General features: G+C 41.7%; 1 protein-coding gene across 1 annotated transcript in view; it reads right to left on the bottom strand.

Annotated features, from left to right (window-relative positions):
- Positions 1-908: 908 nt before the first annotated feature.
- The window catches only part of SAMD5 (sterile alpha motif domain containing 5), a 63,746-nt gene continuing 50,673 nt past the window's right edge, over positions 909-13,981 (bottom strand). The window contains exon 2 of the mRNA XM_063919736.1: positions 909-1,340. Within this exon, the coding sequence (XP_063775806.1) occupies positions 1,332-1,340 (9 nt within the window). The 3' untranslated portion in view covers positions 909-1,331. The remainder of the gene's footprint in view (positions 1,341-13,981) is intronic.

Raw genomic sequence — 13,981 nt, 5'->3', positions numbered from 1 at the left:
AGAAAATGTATATAACAGCCATTTAACACAATTTCAATTTTTTTTATTATGACCACGAATAGTTTTCTTATATTATTTTGGCTTTTTTGGGGGTACAGGCAGATTTCCCCATTTTTTTCTACACTATTCTCTGGTTTTGATGGCAAGAATTATTGCAATAATCCTGGTTGTGTGAATTTGAAATTGAATTGGGGTGAATTGCGGGAGCGTGCAAAACAGAAATGCCTCAAAATTGGCAAAAACAGCCTGTGATTTTGCCGGCACAGGTGCGAAAACATGTGGATTTGTAGATCCGCATGTTTTTCGGTCCTGACTAATTTTTTGCCTAGGTGAAAACACTGCCCTGTTATTGAATAGAGAGAATCCCCATCCTAATTGAATACCCCCATAGTCTCTAAATTCTGTCAATTGTGAATTCACAAATGCAGTAAAAAGTGAAAGTTGAACTTTGCACGTCTGTGAAACTGCCTGTTTCACTGAACAGAATTTGTAGTGCAAGATGAAAAAGCAGGCAGTGTTATTCCTGCATGCAAAATGTTAAATAATTGTATTTGCACCTCTTGTATTTTCAGAATGCTTGTCCTTGTGCAAATGTGCATTGTTTAATGGATTTACTCTTAACCCTAAATGAGGCCCTTAATGTCCAGAAGCGCTATAAGGTGATGTGAAGGGAAAGAAGCCTTCTTAGGAGAACTGTAAAATAAAATTGATCTATAAATTCATTATATGAGTTTTACAACCTATCTTATAATGTGATTAAATTATGGTCAGAAGAATTTAGTATATTAATAACTATTTTATTGGGAAATTAACTTTGGCCCAAAACAAAATTATTTCTTGTTAATAACAAACTGTAATTACACATGTTCAAAAAAAAATATTATTATTTTTTTTCAGTCTATCCATAATAGACACTTTAAAATATGATGACATAATTTAATTCAAAAACATAACTTTCTTACTGGTATTAAAAACATAACATACTATCTGACCGGATATTTAAAACCAAATACCTGTTGCATTTTAATTAATTATTAAATGTGAGTTGTTCGTTTGCAGAGTTGGAAAATTAAAATGCAAGAAAATAAAAAAATAATAGTCAGTAAATTTATAACAAAAGGTAGGCAGTAACATATCACTGAGGCTCAGCTATGTACAGTTTAATTGAATAAAAACATCAGTTAACATGCCATCTTCTTCTGCTGCATAATAAAACCTCATTGATCAGAGAAAACGATCTTGAGTCTTGAATTTCTGTATCACATCAGTTCTGTCTTTGACCAAACCAGAAACTCTGTGTGTTGCATCCTTGGAATGGAACCATGAATTCTTTAAAACTGCTAAAAAAATAAAAATAAAAGAGAACATAGCTGTAATAATTGCGTCTGTGTAGAAGTTCACCTGTCTTTACCGTGGAAAATAATAATGCTGTGAATACAGAAGGCTTTTGTTTGCTAGATGATAATGCTGTGTCATTTTTTGAAGATGACCTTGTCAGTCACATTATGCACACCCACTGAGCTATTACTATGCGGTTCCTCTTAATGATACAAAAGTGTTATTTTCTGCTATGCAGACACTATTTGCCTAATCACAACTTTTCTTTTGTATTGTAGTTTTCATATTCCTTTACAGCTCCTGACTCCCTTAGTGGCTTTTTAAAAGAATGCTACGATCAAAACATTTCACTGTAAATTAAAATCATTTGTATGTTGTAACACTTGATTATTCATTTAGGAAATCTGCCATCTTCACAAAGTTCTTTTGTAGCTGTAGGTCATGTACTAGCAATTTTCCTTTGTAATGCTACTAGTATAAACTGAGTGACTTCCTTTTGTGTCCTTCAACAAATGTACTTTTTTTCATAACAAAGCAGTGTAACAATTGATAGGAAATAGTAGCATCCCCAAACCCTGGTTTCTATAAATTAATAGACTGTATTGTCATTAATAGGAGGTGGTTGATATAGTTAAATGGTCAACAGTCAAAATGTCGTCAGGGTCGAAAGGTTGACAGTCAAAAGGTCATCAGGGTCGACACACATATTTTCATGTTTTTACAACTTTTGCTGCATTTACTATACATGTCACAAACTATTACCTTTAGTAACCTTGTGGCGAGTGGAGCAGAGTGAGCCACCGAGCCCGCATTTGAACTAATTTACCGTCAGTAACCTTGTGGCAAGCCACAGAGACTGAATCCTGGTGTGCAAAGTGAGCGCGAAAGGGGATGCATTTGAACAAATTTGGGTAGAAAATGTTTAAAAACACAAAGTAACACACACACAAAAATATGATGTCGACCATTTGACCCTGTTGACATTTTGATTGTCGACCTTTTGTTTGTCAACCCTATGGTGTAGACCTAATGACTGTAGATCTTTATAATGTCTATCTTCTGTATTATACCCGTCATTAATGTTTGTTCAGATCACAAAATGTGCAAGTCAGTAAGAGATGGAAATTTTACCATTGAAGCTTTCATAGATTTTAAATCTATAAAAACCAAGATATAGAATAGATTAAAAATGCATTTGTATAAATGATGCCATACCCACCATAAACCTACAGCTATATCACAGTGCATTTTACATTATTTCACATGCTGCATTTTTCATGTATCCACCTGCATTTTTCCAAATCATTTATCTGGCATGGTGGATACCGCAATCATACAAATTGAGGGACTGTAATACAGTTAATTAGTTACAAAATAGTTTCCCTTACTGTAGAAATAGTTTAATAAGAAGAATAAAAATTGTACCCAAAATATGTGTTTTTGTGTTGTGTATATTAGATGCTGTAGCTCCAAAGTGTGACAGTGGGAAATAAGCATTCCACATTTGTTATTGCAAACAATTCTTTCAAGCACAGTTATAAATTTTTAAACTATAAATTAAAATGAATGTATTAAATAAGACAAATTTGACCCTGATATTTTTACCATGCTTAAATGGTATACTGTAAATCAGGTTAAAAACTGAAGGAACAATGAAGGAATAGTCAGTATTAAATTGACACATGGATGAACTGGAGAATCCACTGGTTAGGCCTAGCCTAAAATGGACCCTTTCTGTACACACTTTAGTTATTGGTATAGAGCAGCGGTTCTCAACCGGTAATACTCTAGTTTGAGCACCACCTACACAGCCTTGGAACCCCAGCCAGCTGCTCCATATTGGACGAGCAGCTGGCTTCCACGTTACATTATCTCCTGTGCCCAATGCAGAGGTTACGCTGATGGTGAGCACACAGTGATTTAAAAATGCATGAGTTTAAAGATCATAGATAACTTATTTGTTATACAGTCAATGGCCATTTAAATGTATTACCCCGTTTTCTTTGATTCAGAAGCTGGAGGATAAGAATGGTAGGTTCTTTATTTTAATTGTTACATTGGAGGACTCCCTAGTTACCCTGGTGTCATTATAAGCCCCAAACTCCAGGCAGGTCCCTTTTTTTGCAAATGACCTTCAAGGAAACACAGAAGGTACGTCAGAACAAACTCAGTGTATCCAGTGACTTCAAATTGGTCTTGGACACTAAACTTGACAGGACTTTCCCTCTGGGACGTTCTCCATTCTCCCGTGACCTGGGCCCATCTCTTGACTTCAAAATATTGTTGGCTGGGTTGGATTTGCATGATGCCTAGCATACCCACTTAACTGAGGAGAGGAACTATAACTTCATTTCACCAGTACATAATAGCTACTCTAGGATCAACTTGGTCCTGCTGGATAAGAGGGTGCACCAGCACACCAGGTGGATTAAAATTCTCCCCATGACCTGGTCTGATCATGCCCCTGTGTTGTGGGTCTGAGACACGAGATGTTTATTTCCTTCAGTACGTCCCCCCACTGACACCTCTATTTTTACATACTGGTGCACATTGATGGCACTTCTATCCAGAAAGGAACCCAGTTGAAAGCACGCTCAGCCAAGATCCTGTAAATATTTCCAATTTGTTCTCAGAAAATGACCTCAAATTATACAACATGAAAGATGACCAATCACCCATCTGTGAGCTTGATTTCCTCTTTATTGACAGCCTCACCTTGCCGTCCCTTGGTGAAGAAAGCTTGGTGTCTCTCAACACTCCTTGGTCCCTCAAGGAAGAAGGCTGGTAATTCAGCAGTTTCCCCAGGGGAAGGACCCCAGCCCGGATGGTTATGCTAATGCTTTCTATTCTGCATTAAGTGGGGTCCTCATTCCAATTCTCTTGCAGCTCTATAAGGCTGCCTCCCAAACTGGCCAGTTCCCTGCAGAGATGGTTAAAGCTCAGATTATAACAATCCCGAAGGCGTGTATGGACCCCCCTCTTGCAGGAATTATAAGCCTGTAGATCTTCTTAACATGGACATGAAGATATATGCTAAGCTAATAGCTAATCGTCTCAATCTCCTGCTCTCTTGTTTGCTACGTCTGAACCAGCTAGGATTCGTTCTTGGTCTGATAACATCCTTCAAATTCTTAACTTGGTGGAGTGGGTGTCAAGTACACAGACGGAACTACTGCTTCTTTCCCTTCATGCTAAAAAAGGTGTTTGACAGACTTCATTGAGGTTACATAAAGCAGGTAAAATGTGGGTTTCGTGAAAATATCCTGAATTCAAATGACTCTAATTTTCTACAACAGCTTTGTTTCTTCTCCTTTTCCAATTTCCAATGGCACTAGACAGGGGTGCCTCCTTTCCCCACCAATTTTTGTACTGGCAATTGAGCCACTAGCTCAAACACTTACTTTGTCTCATGACTTTCCAGGGCTTTTGTCACAATGACACCTCCCACAAATATGCCTCTTTGTGGATGAAGTTCTTTTATTTGTGACCAGCCTTGAGGCCTCATTGGCTGCTCTCCAGACTGTATTAGTTTATTAAAGCACAGTTTAACACATTAATGTCTCACTGTTGGTCCTTCACTCTCTGAAGAGCAATTTCCCCTGGACTTGGAAGCACTCCTCAACGTATTTGGTAATACAGATTCCCTCCTCTATTGTTGAGGTTTTCAATGTTAATTATGACCCTTTACTATCACATTTGACAACCTTAGCTGCTGCCTAAATTAACCATGAGGTCTCATGGTTAGGCCGGTTAGTGGTGTTCAAGATGATGTTGATACACAAATTAATGTATTTGTTTTGTGCTATTTCCTATGCTGTATCCTGTATGCTCTTGAACTCCATGAAAAAAATGATGCCTTTTTATATATGGATGTGGAGGACTACTCGCATTGTGTTTACACCTATGGTCCACGCTAAACGACAAATGGCATTTTCTCTTCCTTACCTAGTTTGATACCATGAGGCAGCATTACTCTCCCAAATTAGTGATCGGTCCCATCTTGGACTTGGAGTTTGTCCTCTTTTCTGACTTTCCCTTGCCAGACCTACTTTGGTCTCCAGTTGTCTCTGCCCGCAGCACTCCTTAGTTTGTGCGGCCACCTTGGATTCTTTGATAATATGGAATGCCAAGCTCCCATTGAACTTGAATGTGTCTCTTAAAGCTCTTGATTTGATACTATGACATCTCTATGTCTCGTATTAGCTTTGTTAGGGCATTATGACTATGGACGATATGTTTTCCCTGTCCTCAATTCTTCATTTCCCAGATCTCTGCACTAAACTTGGGTTAGGGCCCTCAACCTGGTTTTATTACCACCAGCTTATTATGCATTGGGTACTGGCGACCTGTACTACTCCTGCGGTTTTCCACAAACCCTCATTTCAGGTGTTAGCTAGATTGTCTAATGCATCTTCTGAAGAAGACATATCCTACTAGTATCACTTTATTTTCCCTCCTGACCTCTTAAATCCCCTATAAAATTACAATGGGAAATGGACTTACAGCACACTTTTACCCCCAAACAGTGGAAATCTATTTCTTTCCTCCTTCTCCCTTTCAAAGTGCACTAACCACACTGAAATGTACATTAAGCTCTTGAATAGACTCTATCTAACCTCTACTATACGCCACAGGATATGGCACACGTGTTATAAACTTTGATTGCACCTGGCATATGGATTGTACCACTCATGCAGATCATTTGGGACTGTCCTGTGCCACGCTCCTTCTGGGTGGAAGTGTTTGTCCTCATCAGAGATGTGTTGGGTCTTACCCTCATATCTGAGCCTTGCTGCCTTCACTAGCGCATGCAGGCGGGTTTCTGAGTACCCAGAAACCCCCTCTGTCAGACTGATTTTCTTTTAAATAGCTGCCTGCATGCCTGCAATCAAAGCCCCACCCTTTGCGCAATAATGCTGAGTACTGAGTCTATGGTGATGGGGAGGCGCTAAAATGACATGATTCTATGAAAATCACGTCATTGTCCCCATCACAAATCTGCAAATCGTGGCATCATGAGTGGACGGATCTAAATACTACAGTGTGCCTGACCCTGTTCTCATCAGCATCTGTGCTGCTTCTGTCTGCAGCACAGCAAAAGTAAGTTCTGTATATATACTGTACACCTACAGTCTGGTGGCACTCACGGGACTTGTTAATGTATAAAAAATTATACTTGCACCACTCTTTAACTCCAGTCCTTTTATGTATATAACTATCCACATAGATTGTATGCATAAATGAACTTAAACACTGAAGTAAAAGTAGCATATTCTATACATTAACATTATTCTGTATATACTTATTATTGTTGTGAAGTGCACCTGGGCATCATTATATGCTGCTCAGTTATTTATGTGTGTGTGTGTGTGTGTGTGTGTGTGTGTGTATATATATATATATATATATATATATATGAACTGTATATATATATATATATATATATATTGTGACAAGAACACTGGGATAGTGTTTGAGGGCAGGTATATTTGTCCCAGGTTCTTGTCTTACATGTTTTAGAAAATGTTAACTTCTAGGAAAAATGCTTTTTGTTTTGTCTGAACCTTTTCAGTTTGCTGTAAAAGCTGGGAAAAGGCTCTGAGAGAGAGATAAGGCAAGTTCTAGACATTGGGCCCAGTTCGGGTCTTTGGCCTCACAGAGGGCTAATCAGGGTTTCAGCTGTGTAAGAGTGATATAGTGCTTCTAACCTGATTAGTATGGGCAGTCTGCCTGGGAAGGCTGCAGGATCTGTGTGTGAGAGACACGCTTTCTGATGCAAGTAAGCTATACAGTATGTACTGAAGAACTCTGTGTTTTGTTTAGTGACAGTTAGGAACATCTTATGTTTAGTTAGTGCCGGACAGGCAAGGTATTTTTATTTTGGGGTTTGTTTTATTTTCTGTTTCAATAAAACTGGCCGGGGTCGGTTGTACCAGAAACTGGACTTGTGTTGTTCCTCAGCTGCTGCGGGCTGCCATATTCCCCAGGAAAAGGCACCTTGCACCCCTACAGTGTTACAACTTGGTGGAGAATGCGAGCAGGCCGTTCTGCGCATAAGTGAAAGCAGCAGCTTTGTGAGGCCTGCAGAAAACGGTGGTTTATTCAGATACAGCCCAGTGTGAAGTTACTGAGACTCACCCCTGAGGGTTTGATATATGTCCTGGGTGAAAGCAGCTGCAAAGCCGCCTGAAAAATCTGTTGACATGGAGGATCTGCTTAAAGCCTTGCTGCAAGCTACAGCGGCTCAGCAGGAGGCCAATCGACAGCAGCAGGTGGCAATGGAGGAAAATTGGAGACTACAGCAGGTGGCAATGGAGGAAAATAAGAGACAGCAGCAGGCAGTTGTTGATGAACTTTACAGGCAACAGCGTCAGGATAGAGAGGCCTTAACAGAAGTGGTGCAGAGACTTGCAGCTCGGGTTGGAGATGTGGCCGTCAGTGCTCCAACCAGCTCTAGTTCTATACGAGCCAGTCACTTCCTGCAGAAAATGACAGAGGCTGATGATGTGGAGGCCTATCTGACCACGTTTGAAAGGACTGCCGAGCGTGAGAACTGGCCGAAAGCACAGTGGGCCAGTCTGCTGGCACCTTTCCTGTCAGGTGAGCCCCAAAAAGCTTACTTTGATTTAAGCCCTGCTGAGGCTCGGGACTATGATAAACTAAAGACTGAGATCCTGACCCGCCTGGGAGTCACGCTGTCAGTACGAGCGCAACGGGTGCACCGTTGGCTGTACGCCATGGAGAAGCCTCCGCGCTCCCAGATGCACGACCTTATTCAGCTAACAAAAAAATGGCTGCAGCCAGAGACATTAACTGGTCCCCAGATGGTGGAAAGAGTCGTCATGGACCGCTACTTGAGATCTTTGCCCATGGTCCTGCGCAAGTGGGTGAGCCATGGAAACCCGGGTACTGCTGACCAGTTAGTGGACATGGTAGAGAGGTATTTGGCAGCAGAGGAACTACTGATGACCACCCAGCAACCCATAGGTCCTCGACAGCGCCCTTCAGTAAAGACTGGTAAGACTGTTCCGTGGGAAAACGTTGCTGGGCGGTTAAGAGAACGCAAGGCTGGAGAGACTGTAAACACTGGCCCTGGAAACAGGCCAATGGGGCTAGAACGGTCTATGCTGCCCAAATGGGTTGATAATCGTGTGGTTAAATGTTTTAGGTGTGGTATGCCAGGTCATGTTATTGCCAATTGCCCAGTCACGCAAGAACCCATGCAATGTGATGCTGCCTTTGAATGTCGCAGAATGTCTTTCTTTGCTAGGTTAGCTTGTACTGTGGTACCTTCACCTGAGCTGGAAAAACAAATGTGTGATGTGTTCTTAGAAGGTAACCGGGTAGAGGCCTTGCTAGATTCAGGAAGTTTAGTTACCCTCGTGAAAGCTGGGTTAGTGAACCCCTTAAAGGTCCAGCAAATACCTATTGGGGTAACTTGCATACATGGGGATACCCAACATTATGCCACTGCTGAGGTGAATATAGAAACTTGTTGTGGGTCAGCAATGGTTAAAGTGGGACTGGTCCCTACCTTGGTGCATGAGGCCATAATAGGGAGGGATTTTCCTCATTTTTGGAAACTGTGGGAATCACGGTTATCAACAGATGTGAGAAGTAAAAAGCCAGTTGATAATACCGGTGATTTTATGGATGTACGTGGGTCTTCGGAACTTTCTGGCCCTTTGCCTTTTGCTAGTTTGGCTGGGGAAGTGACAGATGGGGAGTCCAGTGAGGACCCTCTTGCCGGGAACAGAGACATAGTAGTTAGAACTAAAAGCGTGCCTGACCTGGAGGTAAAGAAGGATCTGTTTGCGTCTGAACAGTTAAAGGATCCTACCTTAATAAAGGCTAGAGAGAATGTTAAGATTGTTAATGGGGAACCTGTGGTACCAGGTGACAGGGTTACGTATCCCCACATGGCCATCTGTAATGAGCTCTTGTACCACATTGTCAAAAGGGGTGAGGATGTGGTGGAACAGCTGGTAGTTCCCCAGCCTTATCGGAGAACGGTACTAGATTTAGCTCATAGTCACGTTACCGCAGGACATTTAGGGGCAGAAAAAACCACTGAAAGAGTTTTACAAAGGTTCTTTTGGCCAGGGGTTTATAAAGAAGTGTCTGAATATTGTTCTTCCTGTCCTGAATGCCAGTATCATGCCCCTAGACCCCATTTCAGGAGCCCACTAGTTCCCATGCCTATTATAGAGGTCCCGTTTGACAGAATAGCCATGGATCTCGTGGGGCCCTTGTTAAAGTCTGCTCGGGGCCATCAGTATATCCTGGTAATTATGGACTATGCCACTCGATATCCTGAGGCTGTCCCTTTACGCACTATCACAACCAAGGCGATAGCTAGGGAGCTGGTGCAGGTATTTAGTAGAGTGGGAATACCAAAAGAAATTTTGACTGACCAAGGTACTCCATTTATGTCAAGGATCATGAAAGAATTGTGCAAGTTATTTAAGGTCACTCACCTCAGGACGTCCATCTACCATCCCCAAACTGACGGGTTGGTGGAAAGGTTTAATAAAACATTAAAAAGTATGTTAAAAAAGGTTGTTGAGAGAGATGGGAAAAACTGGGATTGTTTGTTGCCCTACTTGTTAATGGCCATCAGAGAAGTCCCTCAGTCCTCTACGGGGTTTTCTCCATTTGATTTGTTGTATGGTAGACACCCCAGAGGGCTGTTGGATATTGCCAAAGAGACGTGGGAAGGACAGCCCACTCCTTATAGAAGCGTTATTGAGCATGTAACACAAATGCAGGATAGGATTGCAGCCGTGGTACCTGTTGTCAGAGAGCACATGGAACAGGCCCAAAGTGCTCAACAGAGGGTCTATAACCGGAGTGCCAAGATACGGGAATTTGCTCCTGGAGATAGAGTTCTTGTTTTGGTACCCACTGTGGAAAGCAAATTCCTAGCTAAATGGCAGGGTCCATTTGAGATTAGGGAAAAAGTGAATGAGGTTAATTACAAAGTATACCAGCCGGGAAAGAGAAAACCCGAACAGATCTACCATGTTAACTTAATCAAACCCTGGAAAGATAGGTTGTCTCTGTCAGCGGAGCCTTGCCCTTCGGTGTCTTCACCCCGGTTGCTTCCCGCAGTGAAGGTGTCAGAGACATTATCAGCTGATCAGAACAATCAGGTTAAAGAATTTCTCATCCAAAATAGGGAGGTATTTTCAGAGCTGCCTGGCCGAACGACCATAATAAAACATGACATTGTCACAGAACCAGGGGTCAGGGTTCATTTAAAGCCATATAGGATTCCTGAAGCTCAGCGAGAAGCTATTTCTAAGGAAGTTAAAACCATGTTAGAACTTGGAGTCATAGAGGAGTCTAACAGTGAGTGGTCCAGTCCCATAGTGCTCATCCCGAAGCCCGACGGTAGCATACTCTTCTGTAATGACTTTCGTAAGTTAAATGAGGTGTCCAAGTTTGACGCATACCCCATGCCCCGTGTGGATGAGCTTGTAGAAAGGCTGGGAACAGCCAGGTTTCTCACCACATTGGACCTGACCAAAGGTTACTGGCAAATACCTTTATCTGATAGCGCCAAAGAAAAAACAGCCTTTTCGGTTCCGGAGGGGCTGTACCAGTATAAGATGTTACCCTTTGGGTTGCATGGGGCTCCAGCAACCTTTCAACGGGCGATGGATAAAATTTTGAGGCCCCATAGAAAATATGCAGCTGCCTATTTGGATGATGTGGTAATTCACAGTACAGACTGGGGGTCCCATTTGGTTAAAGTACAAGCAGTACTGGACTCAATCAGAGAGGCAGGGTTAACTGCTAACCCAAAGAAGTGCTGCCTCGCAATGGAGGAGGTCAAATACTTGGGCTTCACCATAGGCAGAGGTCTGATTAGGCCCCAATTGAATAAAGTTGATGCTATTCAAAACTGGCCTCGTCCAGTGAATAAAAAACAGGTAAGGGCTTTTTTGGGAATTACTGGGTACTATAGACGGTTTATTCCTAATTTTGCGACCACAGCGGTGCCGTTGTCAGACCTTACCAAAGGGAAGCAGTCAAATGTGGTGAAATGGAACCCTGATGCAGAAAAGGCGTTCCAAGCATTAAAAGTGGCTTTGTGTTCACAACCGGTGTTGATAACACCAGATTTTTCAAAAGAATTTGTGGTACAGACAGATGCCTCAGAGGTAGGGATAGGTGCTGTGCTGTCCCAAACCAGAGATGGGGACGAACACCCTATCATTTATTTGAGTAGGAAACTCAATGAGCATGAAAAAAGGTATGCCATTGTGGAAAAGGAGGCTTTGGCCATTAAGTGGGCACTAGATACCTTGAGATATTACCTCTTGGGTAGACAATTCAGACTAGTGACAGACCATGCCCCTTTAAAATGGATGTATGTAAATAGAGGCAAGAATGCTCGTGTAACTAGATGGTTTCTAGCGTTGCAGGACTTTAAGTTTACTGTCGAACATAGACCGGGAACACAATTGGCCAACGCAGATGCATTGTCTCGCATCTTCTGTTTGGGGGCTACAAGTGTTCCGGCCCCTAGGTCGAAACAGGGGAGGGGGATATGTGACAAGAACACTGGGATAGTGTTTGAGGGCAGGTATATTTGTCCCAGGTTCTTGTCTTACATGTTTTAGAAAATGTTAACTTCTAGGAAAAATGCTTTTTGTTTTGTCTGAACCTTTTCAGTTTGCTGTAAAAGCTGGGAAAAGGCTCTGAGAGAGAGATAAGGCGAGTTCTAGACATTGGGCCCAGTTCGGGTCTTTGGCCTCACAGAGGGCTAATCAGGGTTTCAGCTGTGTAAGAGTGATATAGTGCTTCTAACCTGATTAGTATGGGCAGACTGCCTGGGAAGGCTGCAGGATCTGTGTGTGAGAGACACGCTTTCTGATGCAAGTAAGCTATACAGTATGTACTGAAGAACTCTGTGTTTTGTTTAGTGACAGTTAGGAACATCTTATGTTTAGTTAGTGCCGGACAGGCAAGGTATTTTTATTTTGGGGTTTGTTTTATTTTCTGTTTCAATAAAACTGGCCGGGGTCGGTTGTACCAGAAACTGGACTTGTGTTGTTCCTCAGCTGCTGCGGGCTGCCATATTCCCCAGGAAAAGGCACCTTGCACCCCTACAGTGTTACAACTTATATATATATATACTGTATATATATATATATATATATATATATATATAGATTGCTTGTGGAGGAATTAGCGGCAGAAAACTCTTGGCTGTGAGTTTTTTACGCCACAACTGTAGTGGATTTTTACTATTAAAATTCACATTTTGAATTACAATCAATTATCGATGTGTCCGTCATCGATTACACATCTTACATCTCTTCTGCTGTGAATTCTCTGTAGAACTTGTTAGTTGCATGTGTATTTCTCTGCTGACCTAACTCCTGATGAAGTCCTTGTGACGAAACGTGTAGGGTTACTTTCCACACCACAAACAGAAAACAGCAATCTGCGGAATCAGACTGTTTAAGCATAAATTGGAATCTACAGAAAAAGCTGTGATTATTCCATATATTGTGTATTGTATGAGTTGTGGATACAAAATGTTTTATATGACCTAAATGTCTGTCTTTTTTTATTGTGAATAAAACACATGCAAAGAAAAATGTGTAGCCTAAATAGGCTTTGGTCTGAGTAGTATCAAACAATAAGGGCAGTATCAGTCCCTTTTTAAAAAAATTAAATTTGGTAGCGTCCTTTGATATTGTATTTGTACACATATCATTGCCTTAATACTATTTTGACTTATTTGATGTGTCAATATTGAGATCAGATTCCGGTTGTTACACCCACCACCCGTAACTAATTATGCTATTTGGGAATATTCTAAGGGATCCCCATTCATGTAACATCCAGGTATATCGTGAGCATCTCATTATCGCTTTTCTGAGTCCTCAACAACCCTTACAAATTCGGACTTCACCTCCTTGTCTAAGCTGAATTGGATAGAGTGTTGAGCAGCAGCATGAGGACACAGGCTTAAAGTAAGTGCAGGGGCAGAAAGGCCTGTAGGGGAAGCTGAGAAAGGCCTGTGGAGAGACCAGTTAAAAGAGTGTGGAGGGTGCAATGATAGGTCTTTGGAGAGAGTAGAGGTCTGAAAGTGATCTGAGGAGGGGACAGAGACAGGTCTGTTAAGAGGAAGTGTGGGGTCTGGGGATTAGGCAGAGAGGTCTGTGGAGTGCACAGTGAGAGTACTGAGGAAGGGCAGTGAGGTCCAGGTGGAGGGGGCAGAGAGGACTATGAAGGGGGCATTGTGCTTTGTGGAATAGATGTCACAAATGTTTACATGTTTATCAATTCATACCTCCTGTAAAAAGGTACTTGAACTATTCCCATAATCACTATATGGTTCTCATAAAAAAAAGGTTGGGAAACCCTGGTATAAAGAGAGTAGAGAGAGGGACAACTAAGCTCACACCAGACCTCTGATCTACTGGTTTTAGTATTAGTAGTAGTATTTATAAATCCTAAATGGTGAACTCTGATTCACTGATCATTGTACTGTAATCTTCTTCACTCTGACTGGGAGATTGCTGGTGTTTGTCATAAATCAGTCTGCCAAGAGAAGTCAAATATTCATTGTTGCTTCCCTGCTATTTCCAAAGAGAAAAGAATGCTGAGGGAGCCAAGTAGTACC

This window comes from Pseudophryne corroboree, chromosome 4, assembly GCF_028390025.1.
Source record: "Pseudophryne corroboree isolate aPseCor3 chromosome 4, aPseCor3.hap2, whole genome shotgun sequence".
NCBI lineage: Eukaryota > Metazoa > Chordata > Amphibia > Anura > Myobatrachidae > Pseudophryne > Pseudophryne corroboree.
The sequence above is the reverse complement of the archived record's forward strand: the minus strand, read 5'-3'. Positions and strand labels throughout refer to the sequence as shown.